This window comes from Chlamydotis macqueenii, chromosome 3 (genome assembly GCF_036417535.1).
Source record: "Chlamydotis macqueenii isolate bChlMac1 chromosome 3, bChlMac1.mat, whole genome shotgun sequence".
NCBI lineage: Eukaryota > Metazoa > Chordata > Aves > Otidiformes > Otididae > Chlamydotis > Chlamydotis macqueenii.
Window position 1 is genome coordinate 113,463,560 of NC_141558.1, and position 25,280 is coordinate 113,488,839.

At 38.8% G+C, this 25,280-nt stretch overlaps 1 protein-coding gene across 2 annotated transcripts; it reads right to left on the reverse strand.

The window, feature by feature from the left end:
* Nucleotides 1-324: 324 nt before the first annotated feature.
* ACTR2 (actin related protein 2) lies at nt 325-25,243 on the reverse strand. Of its 2 annotated transcripts, XM_086743330.1 has the most exons (10): nt 25,124-25,243; nt 18,824-18,934; nt 15,231-15,245; nt 13,022-13,237; nt 8,787-8,859; nt 6,886-7,022; nt 5,947-6,096; nt 5,149-5,294; nt 4,612-4,744; nt 325-3,399 (listed from the first exon to the last, which is right to left on the reverse strand). In XM_086743330.1, the coding sequence occupies exons 1-10, from the start codon at nt 25,169-25,171 to the stop codon at nt 3,229-3,231; spliced, it is 1,200 nt and encodes a 399-aa protein (XP_086599456.1). In that variant the 5' UTR covers nt 25,172-25,243; the 3' UTR covers nt 325-3,228. The 2 variants fall into 2 exon arrangements, with proteins under 2 accessions (XP_086599456.1, XP_086599457.1); XM_086743331.1 differs by lacking the exon at nt 15,231-15,245.
* Between the last annotated feature and the right edge of the window lie 37 nt (nt 25,244-25,280).

Genomic DNA, 25,280 nt, shown 5'->3' on the forward strand with positions numbered 1-25,280 from the left:
TGAGCTTAGCCGGTGTTGCTGATGTCAATACAAGTTTTAGGGCTCTTCGCATGCTGCAGTATCGAGCACAGAGCTGAACTAGAAAATATTCCTGCCCAAGGATAAGGATTTTGTTTTCTTTTTAAAGAAACTAGGATGGAGGGAGTGGAGTCTTGGCTAGAGCTTGGAGTAGGGGTACATGACAGCAATCAATAGGGAATGTGTCATTTTGTCATGTCAGATTTCCTTGGCAGAAGCAGCTCATGATTGTTTTGTGACAGAAGTTAAGTTAGAGAAAAGCTGACAGAAATGTGATTTCCCAAAGGAAACAAAGCAAACATAATCTACTTTGAAAAAAATCTGATTTTATTCTTGTATTGAAAAGACCTGTCAATTTAAATAGATGTTTATTTCCATTCATGGTCTCAACCAGTGTTGTGTGTTAACATTATTCAGAACTGTATAAAAAGCCATTTGTGTTACATCGGTTAACATCCTAGAACACTGGGGGGGAGGGGTTTGAAGCAGCTTAACATTAAAAATAGGATGTTCCCAAAAAACTTACAACTGATGCGGCATCTTCTATTCTAATTTTATAGGAGCTGAAGCATATTGCAAATAAAACTCAAGTTATTTGGTCTTAAAAAAAAAAAAACACTCTAAAACCAGATTGCTTTCATAGCAATACTGAAGCTGTCAGCTGAGAACACACACATACACTCTCGTGTGTGCAAACACACACATGCAGAACAACGCTGAGCACAACTGGAACACTCCATTCAGTATTTGGATTATGTATGTGTTCTTCTGAATCCATGATAGCTGTAATTTAAAATGCTAGTTGCCTTTTTTTAAATATATACATGGTTTCCATGGAAACCCAAGATTCTGCACGATCAACTGACATTTATTACTCATGGTGCTGTGAAGTTCTCTAGTGAAAAGGGCCAAATTCCAAAACCTTTACTCAAACGTGCACATACCTGACTAAAGCCAATGAACAGGGGAGAAGATGGTTCAGAAAAGAGGTTGCAGGGTCAAGGTTTAAATTTAAAAAAAAAAAAAAAAAAGAAAAGAAAAAAAATCACGTGACAGATTGTCATTCAAAAGAAGTTTTTTAAATTATTCTTTGGTTTATTTCCGTGATTCTCAACACTGTCTGAAAAGCCCAGAGACAGTCACATGAGAAATCATAGCTCTAAAGCAAGCCCACAGCATTTTTAAGTCTTGTGTATTAAATGTTCAAAAGACTACAGGAATTCAGAGTACCCCTTACATTCATGTCCCCAAAAATCTACTACTGCTTAAGTGCATGCACTAAGGCATGACCGGCATGCCTGTAAATTCATATTGTTCAAGTTAAGAGTAAATATAGCTGCAAAAAACCCCACCCACCTATAATTAAATGGTCATTACCAGCAATACTATAGTGACTGTCTTGTTATTAAAGAAATGCAGACATGGTTTCTGCCTGTTTGGCTCTCTCAGCCAGAAGGAAGCTGTCTGCTCGATTTAGAAAGAAAGCAAATTTTTAGAGTCCAAGGGAGTTTAGTATTTCCATGTTCCTGGGATCAATTATTAATGCAAAGATGTAGACAAATGGCAAGTATATGAAAGCGGATCTTGTACTTTCCAAGGTTTGGAAGTCAAAAGCAGACCTTAACTTCCTTATGCTTAAATGTTATGGTAGGCTTGGAAAACCAGTAAGAAGTGATACAGTATTTCCGTGAAAAGCAAAGTAGAACTAAATCTAACGGGCATTTGCATGCAAGCAGTTTTTGCTGTGCTTTATGTAAGGCAGATTTTATGGTAAAGACAGTTACCAGTCTGCTAGTAGGAAGAAAATACAGGCAACTATACTTGGAGAAGATGGCTGATAATTACTAGTGACAACTTCTATTTTTCAGAACAACTCAGCTTTAATGTACTTTGTGGAAACAGCATTTTTATCACTGGTTTTCACTTCCTTCCCCATCCCACGTTAAATATAAAAAAAATCAAGACTGGAGAAAATGAATTGTGAATATTTACCAACCAACATCTCATATTCCACTGTTATTTTTAACTGGAACAAATATAGGTCATTCTTCATAACCTACTGCCAGTGGTTGTTTATAAATATCTGCTTGCTGCAATAAACACTGGTCATTGAATATTCATTTACAGTAACTACTTGGCACTAGGTTAATATACTTGTAAAGTTTAATGGAAGTGCTTCTGATGTACATACAAGCACTTAAAACATCAGACTTTTAAAACTTAGGTTTGGGGGTTTTAATATCTACAGTTACAGTTTTCACAAGCATTTCTGAAAGTATTAAATTTCTTCAGAAGTTTAGAGGCTCCTGTCTCAGCACATCTAAGTTTCTCAACAGTTACAGAATAGCTAATTTAACATTCTTGCTCCCTACGCTGAGACAACGCGGTACCAAAATTTAGCTATAAAAAGAGGCATTTTTGGTCAGACTGACCCCCAGCTGTCCCTTAAAAGAAAACCAACACAGCTCAAACCTGTCTCCTCCCTCCAGAAAAAGACACCTAAGGCCACAAGTTTACATTTGCCAGAATATCAGGTGTTTCTCCGTTTGTGGCAACTGTGTACATGCCCACTTAGAGAAATACAGTATGAAAGCCCCAGCACCACCTTTACGGATAAACCACCTCAGAAGCCAGTTTAGGCAGCAGTGCGTTATGGAACCACATTACATTGAAACAGTGTGTTAAAGCCATTCCAGCTAGTTAAACTAGTTTCTAACAATGTTTAATCAAAATTCCTAATTGCAGGAAAGAAAAAAAAAAAAAATCATCTTAATGTAGAGAGAGGCAAAAAGATGCAAAAATAACCACCACAACGACCCAATAACAAAAGCTCCTGTTTAAAGGTTTTCTTATGCTAAAAAAGGCACACAAGCCCTTGTGAACTAGAGACAAAAGCTAGCAGGACTACAGCAATAAACCCAGAAGAAAAAGCCTACCAGAATTACCCAATTGCCTACTGGGAAGGAACAATGAAGTAGACAGGCTGCTCTTGCTCTGTTTTGTTTGCAGGGAAGTGGTCAAATTTAATAGTCAAATTTAGCCACATTAAGAAACATTTAACAAAAGCTACCTCAAGAAACCAGAACAAAACCTGACCTTTGGGTCAAAAGGCCACAGGCAGGCCTTTCCATAGCATGTAGCTGAGTGAGTTCAGAGATTGGCAATGAAAGAAAAAAGCTTTAGACATGTGATGGGAACAAGCTTTGGGATTTATCGAACAGTCACACCAAGCTTCTCCAGCACACGCACTCCCTTTTCTTGGTATTCTTGTCGGGTCATCCAGAAGTTGTCTTTGTCTTTCATGATGTCTGCTAGAACTGCGCCACCCAAAAACACCATGTGCTTTCGACGAGGTGGATCTTCAATTCGGATCTTAAATTTCTAAGAAAAAGAAAAGAAACTGTTACTAGCATTCTTGAAACAAAGCCTTTCAAAATAAAGTTGTGCTTTCCACCAGAACAATGACGTGGAAGCTGTTTAGTGAGAAATACGCAACAAAAAACCTGAAATGCTAGCACAAGGCACGCTGCTTGCACTTCCAGCTTGCGCAACCAAAGTAAAATAACTACTTTGCACTGGAAAGTAGAGACAGCTATTGACACTTTCCCCAGAATTATACTTTCAGTGTATCCACAAAAAGCCCAGGAATCAGAATATAAAATTAAAGACAGCATTTTTGCATTTCATGAACACGGTAAAAAGTGAAATACTTCCTAAGCTTCGATGGCTAAAGTTATCAGAAGTTACCAGATCATCAAATCACAAAATATTTTAGAATTATACCAAGTTTTAGAGGGGCAGATAGAATAGATTTTAAATTTACACAATCTAGACCAGCTTAACTAATTAATAGTCCCTTAAATTCTTCTATGCTAAAGCTCTTAAGAGCAAAAATTAGTACAGTCAAAGCTATGTGTGAAATATTATCTTACACTTAAAACACTCTGTACATTGAGTCATTCCATATAGCTGCAAAAGATCTTTAGAGAACACTGTATTAAGAACCAGGGAAGTTCAATTCAGTTCAACTCCACTCAGAAGATTTTCCTCTGTAAATATCTCCTCCTTGAAAAGCAGATAGCACTACAATGCAGCGTAACGTGTGGCTGTTGTCTGCTCATCACAGTAACCAATGAACAAGGGAGATTTATTCCACTTGAAAGTGAGAACTCTAGCCTCTTACATTGGGTATTTCACTTACAGCATGAACCAGAACTTTCACAGATTAAAAAAAAAATTTTTTAAAAATATCACTTTTGCTCAATGGTGACTCAAAGGCACAAAAACTCATTAGCTTCATTTAACCTGCATTACAAGTTGTGCCCTAGCACTTGTCAGCCCGTTTTACATTCTCACTAACCCAAGCCTTCAGGAATTACTTGCTGTTAGCATGGATTAGAAGGTGGCTTTATTGCAAGAATATACACCTGAGCCACCTATATGAAACGCAGGGGTGTGAAAAACTCAAGAGGCAGCAAGTTGCTTGGAGGGCCACCCTCAGCTTCTGGCATTTCTGACTGCTTGGTTCCCTCTAGTGGGGAGTCCAGGATGAATCTCAGCCCCACACAAATAAAGCAGCGACTCGGTACCTACCGAGAGTTTTTCCACGTCTCCTTTCAGAACTCGTTCCAGGTAGAGCTGTTTAAGTTCCCGCTCCAGTCGCGAAGGCAGCCCGGGGTACATGGTGGAGCCTCCAGACAGCACAATGTGCTTATAGAATTCAGACCTGACCAAGAAAATACTCTTTTTAGTGCCGTACAGTATATTCTGTAGAACAGGTAGGTACAGGAGAGTAAATACAAATCTAGAAAACGGTCACTACACAAAGACAACTTTTGCATGAGTTTGGCAGACTTGTTCGTGCTTTTCCAAGCATCCCAGAAAGCAGCAGCAGTAAAAAAAAATATTGTGCTTTCCAGATTTTATCCTCGCTCATTCACACCAAAATAGTCAAGCTGCCAGACAACCCGTTAAGCTCCAAGAAGCCATCTAGATGGAACTCCTGCTCCCAGTATATATGCTCCCCAGCAGCACATATATTGTTGCCTAAAGCAAAATGTTATTTTGTTTGAACGCAGTTCTCACATCACCCTGCACCCTAACAGAGGATTTTAAGTGTTCTGCTCTTACCTGGTATCAATGTCAGCGGCCTGGATGGTGTTGAACAGCAATTCAGCCACACCAACTCCCTCTACGTTGATTAAGTGAGGCTGGAAGAGAGCCTCCGGTGCCTCAAACCGTTCTCCACCGACTTTGATAATCCTACCATCTGGGAGCTAGTGAAGAAAAAACACCATTTAGAAAACTACTTTTAGCCACTTAGAAACTAAGCAAACCAAGAGGAAATTACCTACATTGTTCCCTAATGTTTTAAAGTAGGAAGTTGTTGATAATTGTCACCACTGCAAACAGTCATTCAGTACTACTGAAAGAAGATACGAATTCTTCAATCGTTATGCAATTTACTCAGAGACATCACGGATCAGATACATCCATAATGACGTACCAAGTATTTCCTTGCAATACAGCTCCTAACGTCCATTTAAAAGATGATCTTACAGCATTAATAATGCTTTCCTGCAAGTTATTTTCCTCTGTGTGTGATCACAGGAAGTTTCCACTAAGAGCAAGTTTGCCACTCTTGTCAACAGATACCAGACGCTATGTGTCACTGCTAGATGGATGAAGCTGAAACAATCCGACATGCTAGAGTAAGTCCACTTTCTCTTAAGTGGAGACTAAGTTCCAGTAATATTCAAATTTCAAGAATCTACAATGACAAAAGTGATTACAAAGTCTTAGGGGAAATCTGAAAGGAAAAAAAAAGTGAGCTACTGCCAATAAAAATGTGAAAGGAACCAAAGCTAAATGCTACCTGAATTTAAACTTCGAAGGTTAGGACAAGAAAAGCTGGCTTAAGACACTCACCGTGTAGGATTCAACTAGTACTGTCGTCTCTAATGCCAGTTTCTGCTCCTGTTCAATGTTGTATCCCACATAACATAGTTTTTCCTTGATCATGCGAACAGTCTCAAAATCAGCAGAATGGTTGAAAGCATACCCTCGCAGTAAGAGGAGCTAGGGTGAACACATTCGGTTAGTAGTGAGAGGAACAGTCAGGATCTCCTTTCAAACGTATCTTTAAAAGTTTGCCTCCTTTTTTTAACTGCAAATTTGGTATTAAGTCAAATCTATCACAGCGTATCCATTACTACCAGGAAAGTGGAACGGCAGCAGCATTACTCCAAGTTGGAAATTTTCTTCTTCACTGTAATTTTCAGTTATAATCATTACAAAGAAAAGTGAAACATAACCAAAGTAATTCTTACATATAGGACTTCACTTCAGAACACTCTGGTATTCCAGTTTTAACACAAGATCTGTCAATCCAGCATGTCACACACACACATATATATTTATTTCTTTTTAAAAGCAAATATTCTGTAAAACATACTTATTTAATAATCAGGTAAGAATTACAACACTATTTTCCACACAGTAAGAAAAAGTCTTTCTGAAAAATAGAGAAGTAGAACTGATAGAATACAATTTTGTTTTCATTTTATGTATCACGAAAGCCAACTTTGGAGTTTTTCTTTCCCAAACATGGAATAAAATCCCTTCCTACAAGATTGCCACTAAGAAAATGTGAAGTCTCTGAATCATATCAATAATATCACATGTAATTTTAACGAGGAAACATGATAAGGATAGACTGAAGCGGTACAAAGAATACAGTACAGAGTTCTTTATGTAATTAATATATGAATAATAAAGGAAAAATGGTTTATTGTTATCAAGGGATTGTAACTTGAACCCATGTTCCACAGATACCAGCCTCAAGCTTAAAAATTATTTCTGGCTTACCTTGATGAGGTACCTAGTGATATCCCTCCCAGCGATATCTAACCGTCTGGTGAGATGAGGGAGAGAGAAACCTTCATAAACTGGGCAAATATGAGTTACACCGTCTCCAGAGTCCACAACAACACCAGTCAACAAACCTAAAGGAACAGGGAAGGCGGGTGGGGAAAGGTGTAACTTATTAGCACCTTCATAAATAGAGTAGAATAATAGCGAGTTTAAGATAGGACTTTTTCATTGTGATCTTAACACAACCTCTGTTCTGCCAGTGATCGTTTTGGGAAAAGCAGTCACAGTTTAAACTTCAGTTATTTCCATTCAGCAGGATTTTAAACTTAAGGTTTCACAGTAACAAATGCTTTCACATACATTTTTTAAAAGTATTACTCTACTTTTTCCTAGATGCTTATAACTCTACCATTCACAATTTTATCTGGTGTTTTGACATCTTAAATTGCACTCTAATTAAAGAGAATATCTAAGATCATTAAATGCTTGTTGGAGCACAAATTCCTACTCAAATTCAGCTGTGTATGTGCAACCTTATATTAATTTCTCAAATATGAAGAATCCGAAAGGTATTCAGGCCACAAGTTTACCTTGTTACAATTATTAGGACTTGTTGATTTGGACTGGTATTCAAAAAGCAAAACAATCATTTCATAAGGTAGAGAATATTTGGACTATACAGCACACACCTGATTTTTTTCCCCACAGAAATAGCGTTAGGCTGAATCAGATCCACTTTAATAGACTAAAGAAATTAAATTACCATAAAGAAATTACCATAAAACCATTAAATAAAACAGAGATATCGTAAGCATGTAGAAACAGAATTTTCTATACTTCAGTAACAAAATAAACAAGAAGCAGAATTAATAGTGAAAGTTGACTAGAAAACAGTTTTATATTTTCTCACAAGCTACCTAAAGCAAGAAAATATATTTTACGGGGAGACCTTAAAATAATAAAGGAACATTTAATATGTAATGGCAAAGTGGTTACTGTAATTTGCTCAAGCTTTGTAAACAGAAGGCAAGCAAATTGGTTATTTGCCTCAAATGAACCAAAGAACACACTTCAGTTCAGCTGTGAGATCAGATCTTCAGATTTATTAGTGAGCTGGAATAACTGCTATGCAAACACAACAAGGCTTGCAATAGTACACAGGCAGTAAGGAAGGAAATAGTCAGTCACAAGGGACTACACCTAACTCCAAAAGACCGTTGTAAGGAATTACTAAAGAATTTCTGAATTAGAACTAGGTTTTCAGATATAAACCCCTTTGCCTTAAAAGGCACATAAGCACACACAATTCTAGGTAAAAGCAACAATTAGTCTTAAGAGAGTTTTAACAGCAGCAACCAGCTGTGGTGCCCTGAAGTGAGGCACGTCTCTGTATGTAATTTTAGCCACTACTTTAATCTTTAATGTAATATAAACAAGTAGGATGTTTTAAAGGGCTTTTTTTTTTATTTTCAAAGGCAAATGTTCTATTTATGTGCCACTTGGTTTTTATATTTTAGGAGGTCTTCAACTTTGTTTTAGATGATAGTATGTAGAAACACTGTGGACTGCTTTAATTTGTTTCACATTTGTTATTCACAAATTAATTGAGCATAATATAGTAAAATACATGTACAATTACAGAAGAATTTAAGACTGTATATGTAGGTCAAGGGGGGGAAGAGTGCAATAGCATAGATTGCAGCAAATAAAATTAATATCTAGGTTTAACAGCAGAACCTATCAATAGTTCCTCAAAACAAAAAGCAAGCCCATAAGTAAGCTGAGCTGGCTTATAGCGGTGTTGAATTAAACCCAAAACCCATTAATACCATATTAGAACATTGGCTCTGCAACACATTTACAAACTAAACAGGCTTTAAATTATCTTTGCCTACCTTGAGCGTACAAAGTAAGAACAGCCTGAATGGCTACATACACCCCAGAAAACTGGTACGTCTCAAACATAACCTGTAAGATGAAGGCAAAAATTAATGTCCAAAACAGGTCAAATACTTAAGAAATTTCCCATATTTGAAAACGATATAGTTTCTATAGTTCTGTATTTTTGCTAATTAAAAACACTTTCCAAGAAATTTAATCATACAGATCCTACACATCACTAGAAACCTACTTGCTTTATGACAGCAAGTAGCACATTCAGTCCTATACCATACCTGTTCACACAAGACGAGCCATATGAAATATTCCACATCTGTTTAGCAACAAAAGTGAATACTTACAAGGAACCCACACACCAATTTCTGCAGCTTTACTAAGCCATTTTCCAAAGTGCTTAATGAGCGGGAAGCAGTACTTGTAGATCAGCCAAGTACTTCATTACTAAGTGTGACTTGGGAATGAAATGTTTGTCAAAGGCGTATGCTCTAAATCTAATGAAGTTCAAGCGTTTTTTTATTCCTCATATCAAGCCCTACAGACTTTGTACAACTGCAGACTATGTCAAGTCAGACTCCTACGCAGATGGGTCTAGAAAAAGCCCAGTATCACAGGTTCTTCTCTGCATCTGCGCCGCCTTCTTCCCGTCTTTAAAGCACAACTGATTACAAACTTCTAGAATTAGTGCAAAATCCACTTCAATTGAAATAGTACAAGTGGGGCTAATTCTGTTACTACATACAGAAACCCACAGGTTTGCAGAGCTCCTATTGAAACATGAAAAGTAACTGCCTGTCTTGTAGACTAGGTTCCCTAACCACTAAACTAGTTTCAGTGAAGAAATAAAATTCTAAGATTAAAGAATGTAGAGTTTACAGCATCTCGTCTTCTTTGTAAACACAAAAAAGCCCAAGTAAACAAATCATACTGTACAGTAGTTTTCCCCTCAAAATGCTTTACCGGGAAAGAGATGAACTCTGATTATTCCAGCACATACAGAAGTTTGGCTTTTGCTATTCTGCAGCCTCCTGAGCACTTCTGCAACTTCTAGGATTAGAAACTGATTAAATCCTAAGTACTTTCACAGCTCAAGTAAAAGATACCTAAATATTTTTAAAGAAAAAAAGCTGATGCCTGACAATTTTAGAACTCTAAACTATTTAAAGAGCCTCCTCTGTTACAACAGCATGATTTTAAACCGCTGGCCCATATCAAAACCAGGATTCTTGCAAAGCCAAGTGAATTATTTCACAGCTGTACTGAGCACACTGCAAAGCCCCTGGGATGACTGATGCCGCCTTTCTTGGGATGTTTGCTGTGAGCATGCAGTATAGCAGAAGTCAAGCAGAAAGGAACACAGAGGGAGCGAGCTGCAGAGCACCCTGCTGTGAAAACATCATGCTTTGGGTTTTTATAAAGCGCCAATGTGAACTGGGAAATATAAAAGGAAATTTAATACAGTAGTCAGGTGCACGTGCTAAGAATGGGCAAGATATTACAAAGCTGGCTAGTAACTTCTGTAATGGCCACAATTTAGCACATATGCAATACCTTCAGAAACAAAAAGCAGAAGCATCTGACAGAAAAAGAACAGTTGGAGGGGTAGCAACACAAAAAGAGATCCCATATGAGTAGTCATCATCTAAACCCCGCACTATTACAATGGATGAGCCTTTCAAATAACCTGAGTGCTTACAAAATGAAAACCTAATTTAAGTAAGATTGACATTATCATCTTCATACAACAAAATAAGTATTCAAATGGCATTCGTTACTGCCTTCACACGTGGACTAAATCCCAGAAGACACTGCAAAACCCTTTTACAATGCAGGCCTTTATGGGGTGGTTATTCTTTCAAGGCATCTAGGTCTGTTCTGTTTGACACAAAAAAAATGCCTTGACATGGGACATATATGTCAACAAATCTTAAGATGTAAACATTGAGCAGGATGTTCTGCTGAAAAGATTCTTCTCGTGACACCAGCTTTTGGATTACCTACAAAGTGATGTTCTAATTCGGCATCGAAAGGAAGAACTAAAAATTGGGGAAAAAAAAAAAAAAAAAAAAAAAAGATAAAAGACAACTAGTTTGGGATTAGGAGAAGTGACTGTGCTAGAGTATGTCTACAGCTACGTGATATGCCATTACAGTCTGGCTGCTCCTGAGGGTATTACAGAATGTCTCTAGTTATCTGCTGCATTCTCAAACAGCAAACACTCAGTCAAGCTGATGAGCAGTGTCTTGTACATGCCCTGAAAGAAACAGCATTTTAAAAAATATGCATTTTACAATATAGCAGGCACAAACACTTGCTGCTGTTACGACGTAGTTGAGTTTGATCGGGCCATTGGGTGAGGAAAGAGAATCACTGGAAGTAGAACGAAGTACAGCGTATATAATTATCTGTCATCTTGATATGGTCCAGATGGGTAAGCTTTTCTTTTAAAATGCTACTGCACTGTATCACAAAATGCAGAGACATTATTATATTTACTGCGGGCTTTAGGACAAAAAAAAAACCCAACCAAACAAACAAAAAAAAAACCAAAACCCCAAAACTTAACTCAGGCCTCCGCTTCATACTGGGCTGGCCTCCCTGAAAAGGAGGAGTCCATGTCAAAAATGGAAGGAGTATAAACATGTTGCAGTTAAAACTATATGTTGCTAGTCCTCATAACACTGTTATCCATTCAAAATATTAATAGAAACAATGAGCTTCTGTTTAACTCAAATTTAAATTTACAAACATGGATTCCAGTTCTCCCTAATCCTCTGGATCATGATTAAGTATCTACAATCTCAGGAGTGGTTTAAAAAGCAAATAGAGCAATACAAATATTTTATCAGAGTTCAGAAGCCATACAAGACTTTTCAATTTACGTGTAAAATTACTCAGTACCAGAATAACTAAAATCCAGTCTTTTGTGTTTAGCAGGAAAACAGAAACAAGAACACTATTGTAGACAGCTGAAAAGCAAAGAAGCCTGAACAGGAAATTCAACCATTCCTGCTACATGGAGGCCACCCAGAATAATCTGCAATGTCTATCACACCACAGCTGACTGATATACAATAGATGGATTACTAATGCTGCATTACATAATACTTTGGTAATAGGTCCCTAACATCCACAATTGCTAAGAATGCTGAATTTAGGTTGTACAGTTTGATTTTTTTCACTTAAGTTTTTCCAACTTTGCTATACTTGCTCCCACGTCACTGAAAGAAAAGAATAGTACAAATATATTCACTGCCATGCTGCAGAAAGCACTACTGTAGCTGTGATAACAAAATGATTTTAAAGGAAAGATCAGCAGGTAAAGGTAAATAAAAGTAAATTCTTATTAGACTGAGCAACAGATTTGGGGAAAAAAAATATATATACAAGCTTTCACATTCAAAGTTCAGATAAATTGATAAGGTTTCAGACTTAGAATCCATTTTTCCTGCCCTATCAGCTGCTCTAACAACACATTTTTTTAATTACATTTTTGTTACACTGAACACTTACATTAATTGGAAATACCTATGATGTTTGGAAAAAAAAAAAACCAAACAAACAAACCCAAACCACCACAAAATGGGAAACTAAACTTTCTGTTCGTGTCAAACATTACTGCTCTTCAAAACTGAGTCTTTGTCACACGGTACTAGAGCTAAACAATACACATCTGACAACCAACATTGACACAAGGTTCAGATGGAGCTTAGGTCACCCAGGGCAGCACTCCGAGATCGAGGATGCAAAGCTCTCCTTCTTAGAAGGCTTTCATTGATAATCACTAACCAAAGAATAGTAAATTTGTTGTGATCACACCTTTGTTTCAACTACCCCCAACAACACTGCTCCATCTGCTAAGCACCATCTTGCTCAAGCCTCAACCTGCTCTGAAGCATTACTGACTTAGAGAACTCCAAGCCGTTTAAAGTAATAACATTCTCCCAATAGACAGTAATCAATATACGCTGGCTACATGAAGATAAACATATATTTCCAATTCTGTATTTTAATGGTGATGTGGCTTGAGACAAGAAGCCTGCTTATAGCTTTTGAATTAGGTCAGCTTGTTTGAACTTAGCCACAGTAGCTTTCATTACTATAGCTGAGGATGAGTTTTGGTTAGAAAACAGAACTGCTTTGCCTCAGACAGTTACCAGGTGTTCCAAGAGGTTAACATCTCTTAGCGATGCTGCAATGATAGTATATATCAGTTTCTACTAGACAGACATACCTCCACAATCTTTTCCCTATTTTTAGTTGGATTCATGGGAGGTTCTGTGAGTAGTATTTTACAATTTTTTGTGTCAATATTAAGTTTTTCTGGTCCGAATGTGTAATCCCAGAGGTGCTTCATATCATCCCAGTTCCGAACTATACCATTCTCCATTGGATAATTCACTTCCAGCATTGAGCGTAATTCACTTGCTTCATCACCAACCATGAGATCCTGTAAAATTTTAATATAGAAACATGTCAGTGCTTGCAAAGTTTTCCAAACACCAAAATCTTCAAGAATGACAGTGAACTGCTCCAGCCTGTGTCCAACTGTGTTCTTTAACAATGCCCACATTTCAGAATCATTTTCAGATATTTGAGAGAAAAGTAGAATATATTTCATGTAGTATTTAAATTTAGCTGTTACCCGTCCCAAACCTTTTCCAAAATAAACTTTGTTAATTCCATTCTCCAATTAACCTTAAACAAACCAATAAACTCTGCTACAGGTAGATACCACAAAGACCTTTTTAATTAAAGATGTTTCTCCACGCACACCTCCAGAATTCTTTTATTAAATACTAATTTCAAAAGGCTGAGATGCAAAATAGCACACAGGGGTAGTAGGTGGGATTGGCAGAATATTTTTCCATGCATGTTGCAAATTTCTGTGCACAATACCAAAAAAGGAATAATGAGTGGTGAATAAGCATACCGAACAGTAGCAAAAGCAAATAAGAGATTAGAAGATCCACACTAGACATTAAAAGAAACAATGGTTTACATATTGCCTATGTCAGTAGGATGTGAAGAGACACATCTAAATATAAAATATGCCCTCATCTGTTCCATGCCAAAAGTCTCAAGCCAAAAACCCGAGTAATGCATTCTTACACAAATACAACCAACTTGTTGGTATAGTTTGTATAGTCATTTCACACTGATTGAGCAATCTGTTTAATATAGTTAATTATGCAAACATGGCACATTCAAATTAATAGGATCGTATCTTCTCCTTTCCCACGTATTTCCCAGAGGAAGTATACACAGTAATATGTTATCTTTGCTCCCTATTATATCCCATACTTTTGTAAAGAACTCTCAACTGACTTGCTTATGTTTAGCCTAGAAAAACATATTTCTAGGTACCAATAGCACTGCTTCCATACTAGTATTGTATTCATTTCATTGCAAAAAACCCCAGCTGCTTCATACAAAAACAGGTCACTGCAGTTTGCAGTTACTGTGGCACAGAAAACTTCAAAGTGAAGGTTACTCAACCTACTATTCAATGCTAGGGAAAAAAGATGCACAAGGAAAAATCCAGCATCCAGTTTATAATGCCTTTTTTAAGAAGTAACGTAAACAATTACTGTTAACTATATAAAGGAAGTTAACTGAAAACAGTTTAAATCAAACCATTCCTCTTCCAATCCCTCTCCCTGACAAGGTGTTTTATTTTTTTTCCCTTGCACAGTAGATCACTGTACAGAAGTCAAGACTCTAACACTGTAAATCAAATATACTCTAGTGAAACCATACTATGAAAACACCACGCAGCCACATGACTCCTGAGAATTTAAGACAACAGAAACTCCACCAGTTAGAAGAATCAGAAGCCTTTTTTGTGCACTGTTCTTTGGGGGTCTATACTGCCAAACAGGACACAGCCCAGGAAAAGCCGCTACTCAAATGTGCAATGAAAGCTGCACAAAACCTTCACATCCTGTTAAACCAGTTAAAGGACAGAACAACTGTTCTCAAAAGCACGCTAACAAACATGCACACTTGGTAGGTGAAGTGTAAGGAAGACAGCATAACTGAATTTGCAGAGAGGAACGCATATACTGACATTCAATGTTTCCACCACTTTGGTAGGCAGTAGTATTTGCCTAACCGAAATCTGGAAGTTTTTGCAAGCCCTTGGTTTGTAATGTTAAATATACCAATTTCCACTGTTAAAGACACTGAGCTCATGTTGATCTTTGTTATTCTTACATCTTGCAAAACTACAGGTTATGCAGCATTTAGAAGCAACACAAAATACTCTCATGAATTAGTTGCTAGTAAACCAAAGCAATGAACAATGTCCAAAGTAAGTATGTATTCAAATGTGAAACGTAGGACAAGATGAATCAATGAACAGCATCGAAAAATAACGTAACAGCTACCAGGTCCCATCAAGCAGAAATGGTAAACAAACAGCACAGGGGCACCTCACTTACCATCTGTTTGTTATTCTACTTCAACAGGTCAAGAAAGGTGAAGAAAGAAGGTAGAAGCAAGAAAGTCAGAAAAGGCCTAAATGAAATTCTCAAATTACTTTAAGTACACAGTAGAAACAGGCTGAAAAGAGATGCATGTACAGCAGGAAATGATCTGAGTTAGTTTAGTTAGGGCCAAACTAACAGTCTCAGGATCTCAGATTAAAATGTCTCTTTAAAGGAAGCTATTGCTACATGTCAGTGGCATGTCATGTTTATGCATCTTACATTGCAAAGACCACCAGTATAATCTGCCTATTTCCCATAAATAGGATTCTGTGCATAAATACTCTGTAACACTGGAGTTTGACCCTGAGCAAGGTGTTTATCTGAACTAGACAAGGCTCTGCACAAAGCATCTGACCATAACTAGCTCTGACAAATGCTAAATTTATGTTTTGTTTTTAAAATTCTGCTTTAAATACCCAAGAACTTAAAACTATAATATAAAAGCATTCATCTATAAGCAGGCTGATCTGTTCATATATCATGGAACAAATACAAAAAAGTAATAAAATAAGAGATATTTACTTAAACGATGGCATTTACTCCCAGAATGGAAATAGGCAATCATGCAGTGCAGTAGTAAGAGCAGGGTCTCAAAGCTCTTTCCCTATAGCAAGCTATGGGGGTACAAATGTAAGATAATTAAAGCAGCTGGGAAGCACTATGAGATATTTGAAGCCTATGTGTACAAACATTGTCCAAAATTTAGTAAAATTTTCATGATTATTGAGATTTTTCCCTTCAATTAAATTTACTTTGGGTCATCTCAACCGCCAAAAGCCATAGGGTAACTACCAGCACCATTAAGGCAAATCTACTTATTCTGCAAATTATGTCAACGGAAAAGTGTGTTGAGCTTCTGGCAGCTGCCTTTGCACAGGCAGTACCAAAGAGGCTGGTCAGAGCACGGCCCTCTTCCTCACTTCAAATCCAGAGAATGACTTTCTCCAGGCTGTCTTTGGCAGAAACTGAGCAGAACTGTGGCATACGGACGTAGCTCAGCAGGTCACTGGGTCTGATTTGCCCTAAAATCCTAATTGTTTTAACTAGTCAAAGCTACTCATCAGTCTTGTCTTCCTAAGAAGGTGATTAACCCCTAAACCTGCTTCAAAGACTAGTAAGTCAGTAAAAGCTAAAAGCAGCACCTATGCTTCTGGTTTTAGAGTTTTAAGGTTGTAATTTTGCGCAAAATAATCCCAGTAATAACTCAACTTTGTGTTTATATCCTGAACTGGGTAGACCGAGTAGGAGAAAAAGCTATATCCCTCCTGCTGGCTGAAATTAGAATCCAGAAGGAAAACATGGACAAAGCAACTTGAGATTGGAAACTCAATAGATGGATGATAACCACTGTTTCGATCAACTTCCAGACTCTTTTCACAGAGTTTCTTAATTTCACAGGAATGACAGCTTTTCTGAATAGTTTTGAAAAGTTAAACTGATAATCTTCTTGCCAGCTTCCTTTACTGTTTTAAACTTATCCTGTCAGAACTTACAGTGAATGGCTAGATTTAAATTTTGGCATAAAACTCACCTGGTAAAATACATTTTTTTCAGAAAATCTGCAAGAATCTCAAAGAAAAATGGCACTCACACTTAACAAGTCTTCCTACTGTATTATCCTACTGGGATACCCACAGTATTTGTGGCAGGGATTTCTTCTCTTGATATACTGTTCCCTTAAGAAAGAGTGACAAGCTATTACAGGCAGATACTATAAATCTTCTAGGAAGAATCTAGACACAGTTTATACTCTCTAAAACACACTCGTGATCCATGCTCAAACAGAAGATGGTCAACACATGCAAAATTATAGTTTACTGGTTCTTTTGCACCAATCTCATAGCAACTACCCACTTCTACCTGCTATCTTTCCAGTCCAACACCGTCATCTGTAATGATATTAAACTAAGTTATCAGACAATCAGAGGATACCAAAACTGGCAGGACAGGCTGTATCAGATCAGCTGGAAAGAAAACATGACTTCAACAATGAAATTCCATGCAAAAGAATTTTTGTTGGACTTAAGACTTGTAATCACTGCATAACTGTCATAAAACTTTACCAGGACCTCCTTGAAGAAATTTTCACATTAAGTTCAAGTAGATATCCGAAGAAACGCCTCTCCAAGGCTTGCAAGAGGAAGTGAAGATCTTTTCCCTCTCCTTACGAAACCTCCTATTGACTGTGAAAGGGAAATATCTCCATCCTTTTGACCAAAATGCCCTAGCTGACACAAGGTAAGCAGCATCCCAATATTAAAAAACAAACAAACAAACAAAAACGCAGCAGCATTTTGGAAAGTTCTGATGTCTTTCATCTTCTTGACTTCCCAGTATGGCCTTCTGCTGATACTACTAACTTAGTACAGGCAACAGAAGAAGTCAGATAACTGTAGTCCTCCTTGTCACCCATACTGTTCTGAAAATAAGGAAAAAGACTGGGCAGATTTTTTTTTCCCCCTCTTACTAAGCTGCTGCTCAGAAGCAACAGGGACTGCAAAACTGAAAGCCTGTATTGTGTGGTTCTACCTGACCTTCACTGGCCTAAGTCAGGGCTTCTACAGTTCTGCATCGTCTCCCACTTCTCCCTCAAGTTCCTATTTCTGACTTCCTCCCAAACTGGAGCTTGCACAATTGTCTAGCGAGGCAGTCAAAACTTTCCCTGACAAAGAAATCACTCTTTTTCAGCTGGATCAGCTCAATAAAGTGGCTCAGCAGATGACTGCACAAGCAGTACAGTACAGCCAGCACAAGGTGAGAACGCATGGCTAGAAGCAAGAAGGAAGGATGTGGCCACAGCAGGGCCAAGACATTTACTGAAGCCTGTAGTGCAGAAGCAACTACTAACATTTGAAGCATTATTCTACAATCACAAAATAAAGTGAGAAATGATAGCTCCCAAGACTTCAGAAAAAGATCCTCAAACAGTTGTCCCCACCTTCCAGCCCCTATTCCAAGCTTGGAATAACATCCCAACATGAAGTAGCCTGAACACAGCCTCTCCATCTCTAACTGGTGTGGAGTACCTATGTTTACTCAACAGCAAGAAGAAAAAAAAACCACAAAAAAAACCAACAACACAATAGAAACAATGAAATGCAAACATAACCAAAGTTGAACATCTCATACAAGATCACAGATGATCAACTGCGAGCAGAAAGCAAACAGTATATACAGGATGATCTGGAAGCTCCAGCAGTTCTTCAGCTCCGCGACAAACACCAATCACTTCTGTCTGATTTCTGCCTTCTAATACTGACATCATTTACACATTGGCATTTCAAGCCCCTTTTTGCCCAGAACCCCCTTGAACCCTACCTGCTGCCTCCTCAGTCCTACTATCTGAAGGCCTCTAGTCCTTTAGCTTACCCTCTAAATAACTTCGTAGTTTGTGACAGGCTAAAACCCAATATGGAAATGAATCAACAGATACTGAAACAGTATAAAGGGGAATTAAGGAAAAAGCATTTCCAAACACTACGTAAGTCAAAAGCTGCCCTAAATATTTTTATCTGTCAGAAAGGAATAATAATGAAAAAAGTTACCTTGATTTCTATGTTTCCCACTTTAGCAGTTGATCTTATAATGGGTCTTCCAACCAAAGCTGGAAAAATGTGCTCCGGAAAATTTGAGCCTGCATAGCCACATTTCACAAACTGAAAAGGAATTAATAGTTTTATTAGAATATGCATTACTTACGTTTACAAACAGAAACCCAGTTTGGGGTAAAAACTTAAAAGCCCAGATGTAAGAGTGTCCGACCAGAAACCAATGGGATTTATAGATTTAAGATGATGTGCAGATCTCTACTGCTGAATTAAAGTATCTTCCAGAATGTTTTCTGAATCAGATTGTCAAATCTTTGAGAAACAGTACTGAAATAATTAAGTATATTGAGAGGTATAAGAGTCTCCAATGTTTGAATCTGGATTTCCCGTCACACTATAAAAGGCTCTCTAGCAACCTGAAACCCATCATTTTGTAATGGATCACTTTATAACGAGTACCCAATGAGATCAAATTAAATTGCCTCTCAAATTAGAGCACAGAGTAGCATAATGAATTACACAGCAGAAAAAAAAAAAACAAAACCTTGTGAATTCAGGTGTTATGCTGTTACAAAAAATGTTTAACAGTGAGCTAGCTGATACTCTCTACAATTCAGATGGATTTCTCAAGAGCTGCAGAATTTTCAGAGTTTCTTTTAAGGACATGAGTTTGCAGCAAGCACTTCTAAAACTAACAGCACAACCAAAACCTCAGCTGATAGTAGATCACAGCAAACAGGATACTCTTGACAGAGTGCTTTGCTTGTTACTCAACTACGTATGAAAGGAAGGTTTACATCGCTGGGCCCCAAGACAGCACGTATGCTAAGAAACAGTCCGGATTAACTGAGCTTTAAAAAAATATAGCCACTAGAGGAAGCTCTATTGTAAAACAAGAACTTTAAATGTGCCAGCAAGAAGTTACAATTTTAGCTAATGGGGATCAACAAATTATTCTCTTCAGCTCTAATGTTCTGCCTGCAGTTCATATAAAGCAAGCTTCTCTTTTTGAGGCATACTTCACATACTGCACCATATCAGCATGCCAGAACAACATCCTGCACTCCCAAACTAAACATTACGCATTTTCATCTGCAAAATTACTCAACCGTTTCACGTTGAGTAACAGCTGTAACAGAGCATCGCAGGATCATTCCAGTCGGAGGGAACCTCAGGAGCTGTCTTGTCCAACCTTGAGCTCAAAGCAGTCACCACTGAATGCAGACCAGGTTCCTTAGGGCTTTGGAAGGACAGACAATTCACAGCCTCCTTGGAATCCTGTCCCAAAGCTTAATTATCCATTTCAGGTTGTATCAGAAGCCATCTGCTAGAATTTCCAAAAGGTTAACCAAGTTTCCTGAAGTGAGGTCTGGAGGCTGCCACTGAAACAGCTAGTTGCAGCTGAGGGGAATCCTGCCATTACACTAATGGTAATATGAAAAGTCACTTTCTGTTGCCCTAAATTACTTGCCTTACTGCAGTAAAAAGGGCATCTGTTTAAAAAATACATTTATAGAGCCAGTTACGGAAAGAGCCAAGAGACGTTTTCATTAAAGTTGGGCTAACACAGGGGGGAAAGGAATTCTTTTGCATTTTGGGACTCTGATTTATTTCACCCATTCAGTGCTTACTGTCTCCAACGGCAGAGCTGTTTGGAATACCTGAAGAATGACACTGTGTGTACAACTTATTTCGCTCATTCTACTTCAGTTGCAGTTCTCTGAAAAGGCAAGTACTTATCAGCTCTTTTGCTTATACTGAGGTCAGAAGTACCTAGGAGTCATACAGATCTTATCTGTGCATGCAAGAATGCAGTGCTGCTATGAGAAAGCAAAGAGTAGCCACCAGCATTTCTGGATCACACTACCTGAACGCACCGGAAGACTTCAGCAGAAGCTCTATACCAGAGGAAACATATGAGACATTTTAAAGACCTGAGCTGAGTCCAAATAGTGGTGTCCAAAGGTTTGGGTTTTTTTAAAAAATAAGTTCCCTTTCAGACTTAGCAAATTACTGCATTCAGGGCAACCACACAATTTTTGTTGCTTCTACAACATTTAGGTATGCTTATCATAAATTTCCTTGTGCAGGACCCGGTCAGGCTAGAAGGAAGTTCTACAGAACAGCCCATACAATCCCATCCTCTAGCTCAGGGCTTCCTAATCTGTTCCAAGTACAACCATAAGCACCTTCAGTGAGCCCATGCACTTTTACACCCATATATTTTCTGACAGCTTTTCCTCCTTTTTTTTCCCCCCAGCATAAAGCAACTTCCCTACCAGTCATCACTGACTATGTTGGCCAATAGAAGTAACAAGACCAGTAACATCTAAATCAATCTTTACAACTCACGCTATGGGAACACCCCTCAAGAAGCTCCACTACCCACACTTTCAAATCCTGCCAACTGGGCAAATGAACCCCAAGGTGTACATAGCAACCACTAAGATACATGAACGAAATGACTACCGCACAAAATCAGTAAGTGCCTCTTGTACAACTGTAAAAATACCTCTCGAAATCACATACAACTACGCTGACCTAGCAAATGTCGACCTACAAAAATACTAGTCTAAGTTTTGCCACGTGAACTGTCATGGTAACTTCCAGCCCTTTTCTACATTAAGGCCTTGACACACCTTCCCAGGAAGTTAACAATGCTGGCAATTAACAAATCCTAGATTGTAAAAGCAGACTGTCATTTCTCCAACCAGCCTAAAACACAATAAAACCCAGATTTAATCTACATGAATGGCATACAATGAGTAAGATTAAGCTTGGACATTCACTCCCTGTTCTCTATCTCTTTCAGGCTGGAACAGAGTGCCTTAAAAACAACATTTTTACAAAGTTTGGTAAACTCAGCAGTAGATAGATGGGGCAAAATTTTAACTGTCTCTTCCCCTTCAAATCTGAATTTTCTTCCCCAGACAACATGAAAATTTTGTGAAGATGTGCACAAATCAGTCTTGTACATCAGCTTCCTCGTGAATGAGAGCATCCCCACTGTAGTATTCTTCCTGACACGACACTGAATATTCAGCTGGTTTGGTAGATTTATGACATAACATTGGATATTATGGCTGAAGAACCAGACTCAGTAAAACTACCAACAGGTAAATGCACCTAAAAAACCACAGAGGTAAATAATAATAGATCCTGGACAGTTTTAGATTTTTGAAGGAGTACAAGAAACATAAGATACTTCTCCCTCCTGTCCCTTACAGGAGATCTTCCAAAATCTTCAGTTAAACGTTAGGAACTGCAGTAGTTTTGAATATAATCAGCTTCTCCTTTCTAGTGCTGGACATTAAATACTCACTGTTCCTGCCATTCTCAATTTGAAACTGTCCAGTGGAATTTTAAGTGCAGTGTGCTTGTTTTTCTTCCATCTCTTATTGTGCACATCCATTGGAACAATTATCATATAATTTCAGTACAATGCTGAGTATATATCATGTCTTGAACATTAACACCAACACTCAATGAATTTTTGTATCCCTGCAAGGAAGCCAAGAGTTCATCATAATTTTCGCATGCATTTGCTATATGTTCAGAATGTTTTAAGAATAGCTACTTAGCTTGCCTGTGTGCAAGACCACGTATGTAAGAAGTTTTACCATATATAGTTTCTTCTCCATTTCACTGTGGTTTCTATCGACTGTTTCACTTCCTACTGAGTCATCAAACAGTAAGAACTTGTACGTATAAGTATTCTTTCAAATGAAAAGAATGAGGAAGCTCACAAACAGGTCACGTGACAAGCTTTAAAATGAACACTAATATTCTTATCAGGTCTCCGTGCCTGATTCTTTCCATTGTTGCAACCCTCAAACAAAAACCCTAAATACAAGTAGAGCAACTTTACAGGCCACTAAGGAACTTACTGTTTGTCTTCTACCACTAAGAACATCCATCTCTAATGCTTTAGACCTTTGAGGTGCCATTGCCTGCCTCTTTCCCACACTACATGTTGCAAGAACTTCCTTCTACTCGTCTCTTCCTCAAAGATTGGTTGCAGCCAGATACATTAGAAGTCCTATTGCAGCACAAGAACAGCAAATTTCAAAGACAAGCCTAAAGTTAAATCGCATCTGAAATTTCTAAAGATACTCTTAATTTTAATGCAATATTTCTGATTCCTGGGAAGAGATTTAATTTCAATCTTAGCTTTAAGTATGATATATCACAGTCTGTCAGAAATCACTGACATAAAGTATCACTTCTCTGTCATATAGAAAAAACATTATTATAAAAATACTAGTTTGACAACATACGACTACTTGATAATCTCAATATGCAGCTAAGGCACAAAAGATTTACTGAATGGAATTTTCTTCCAGTTTAATTATCCCAATTCTAGTTTGATTATCCCAATTCAACCTAAATATTTCAAGTTTAGCAATTTAACAATTATTTCTTGATATTTTGCTCTTCCACACAATGAACTCTGTGGCCAGGGTACTTCCATACACGTTGTTCTGCTTAGAGTCGGAACAGAACCCAAAGTAACACAAGCAGAAGTGACCCAGGCCCCTCCTCTCAGCACTGCAACGGTACCATAAAGGCACAGTCCACAGCACCAGCTATTTATTTCTTGCTGGTACAACTCAAAGAGGAAAAAATCTGTCATTCCAAGATGTCTCTTGATTTAAAGGCACACCCAGATATGTTACACTGCACAAAATCTGTGCTGCAAACCCAGCTTGGGAAACTGGGTAAAAATAACGGCGTCTACCCCGCGCCTCACACCGTATTGAGACCGGCCACAGCACAACACCTGTCACTACCAATGTACTAAACATTTTACAACGCAATGGTTTGTTGCTAGGTGAAGGACCACACTCAGGGATGAAGCTCTATTTCTTTTTATATGAGCCTGACAATAAGAGTATTAAACAAAGGAGGGGAAAAAAAAAAAGCCAACGAAAAAGCTTACATGCCCCTTTGTAAGACGACAACAGCAAGCAAACGCCTTTTTTTTTTTCCTCCTTCTAAATTACAATATAAAAAGTGCCCAAAAGCTCCAGATCCCAGTCCTATTAATGATAATTTTTGCTGTAGGAGGAAAAAATAGCGGGCATCAGAACTGTCAAACCCCAGAACTGTCAAATATGATGTTCTTCCTGAACCATTATAGTAATTTCAGATGCTAATGGGAAATCCCTCTAATTCAGGACACAATCTCTAACAATGACATTCTTTGTCTCAACTATTCCCTCTTCGGCTTTAAAAAAAAAAAATCTCTTTATTCCAAGTGTTTAAAAAAAATAAAATAAAATCACTACTTTTTTTTTTTTTGGTGTTCAAGAAATCTTTACAGCCTGTCAGCTGTGTTAACTCTCCATATATTTCTTTACTGGGGAAACCCTACATTTCTAGACAAAATTACCAAGGGGAAATATCCACCTATCTTGTCTGTCTGCTTTAAAATGCTGTCCTTTCCACTTCCTGTTGAGGTGCCTCAAAGCTGGCGTACCACTGACAAAAGGATGAATTTCTAGTGGGTGCCTGCATGGTCACGGAAGGTGGAAAAAGTGAAAGGATGGGGAGAAAACCTTTGGGGCTCTCTCGGTTTTAAAAAATGTTAATTTTTAGTATGTTGCAGATCAGGAAGGTAATAAGGAATGGATGCTGCTCCATTTTGACCAGTAGCTGTGGAAAAAAGAAACAAACCAAAAACCACAAACAAAAAAACCCACTCAAACAAAACGACCCACCGTTTCCCTAAAACTAATAATCCTGCATACAGAGCACACATCCCTGGTTGCTCAACGTATAATGCGCTCATTCAGAATTTTTTTTTTTAAATGATATTTTTGGTGAAGTGCTCGTTGCTACAGAGAGGTCGCGTAGAGAAATAAGACATTCACGGTAAAACAGCAAAATGCTGGGGGCGGCGGGGGGCACAGCACAATACCCGCACAGCGGGCACAGCCCCGAAGACCCCCGACGGCAGATTTTGCTCGGCCGGTGTAGAAATAAGCGACCAACCGGCAAACGGCCGGTTTTTCCGCGCCCAGCTCCCCCCGCCCATTCATTCCGCAGGCCTGGGGCTGGCGGAGAGCGGCGCGGCCCTCGCCGGCCCCGGGCAGTTCCGCCTCGGCGCGGGGGGAGGCGGAAGGCGGCCGGGCCCGGTAGCGGCGGCAGCAGGCCGGGCGCGGCCCGCGGGTGTGCCGGCAGGAAGCCGGGCCGGGCCGGCGGGGAGTCGCCCTGCTTCCCCTTTCCGCTGTCCCCCCCGCCCCCAACCTCCTCCGCCCCGGCGGCAGGGCGGGTCCCGCGTCCGCAGCGACTCACCCCGGTGCCGTTGTCGCACACCACCACCTTCCTGCCCAGCGTGTCCATCCCTGCGCCCCGCCGCCCCGCACCGACACAAAACCGGCCGCCGCCCCAACCGCCGCCGCCGCCGCCGGGTGCCCCCCCCCACGCCCTGCCGCCCGCCGCGCGCGCACGC

What these genes read in the sequence shown, in the direction of transcription:
- ACTR2 (XM_086743330.1), bottom strand. Translation starts at nt 25,171, where the DNA reads ATGGACACGCTGGGCAGGAAGGTGGTGGTGTGCGACAACGGCACCGGG. An exon ending in TCTTACTTTGTACGCTCAAG is followed by an intron (nt 7,023 to 8,786) that starts GTAGGCAAAGAT and finishes CTGTTCCTTTAG; the next exon opens with GTTTGTTGACTGGTGTTGTT. An exon ending in TACTAGTTGAATCCTACACG is followed by an intron (nt 5,295 to 5,946) that starts GTGAGTGTCTTA and finishes TTTCTTCACTAG; the next exon opens with CTCCCAGATGGTAGGATTAT.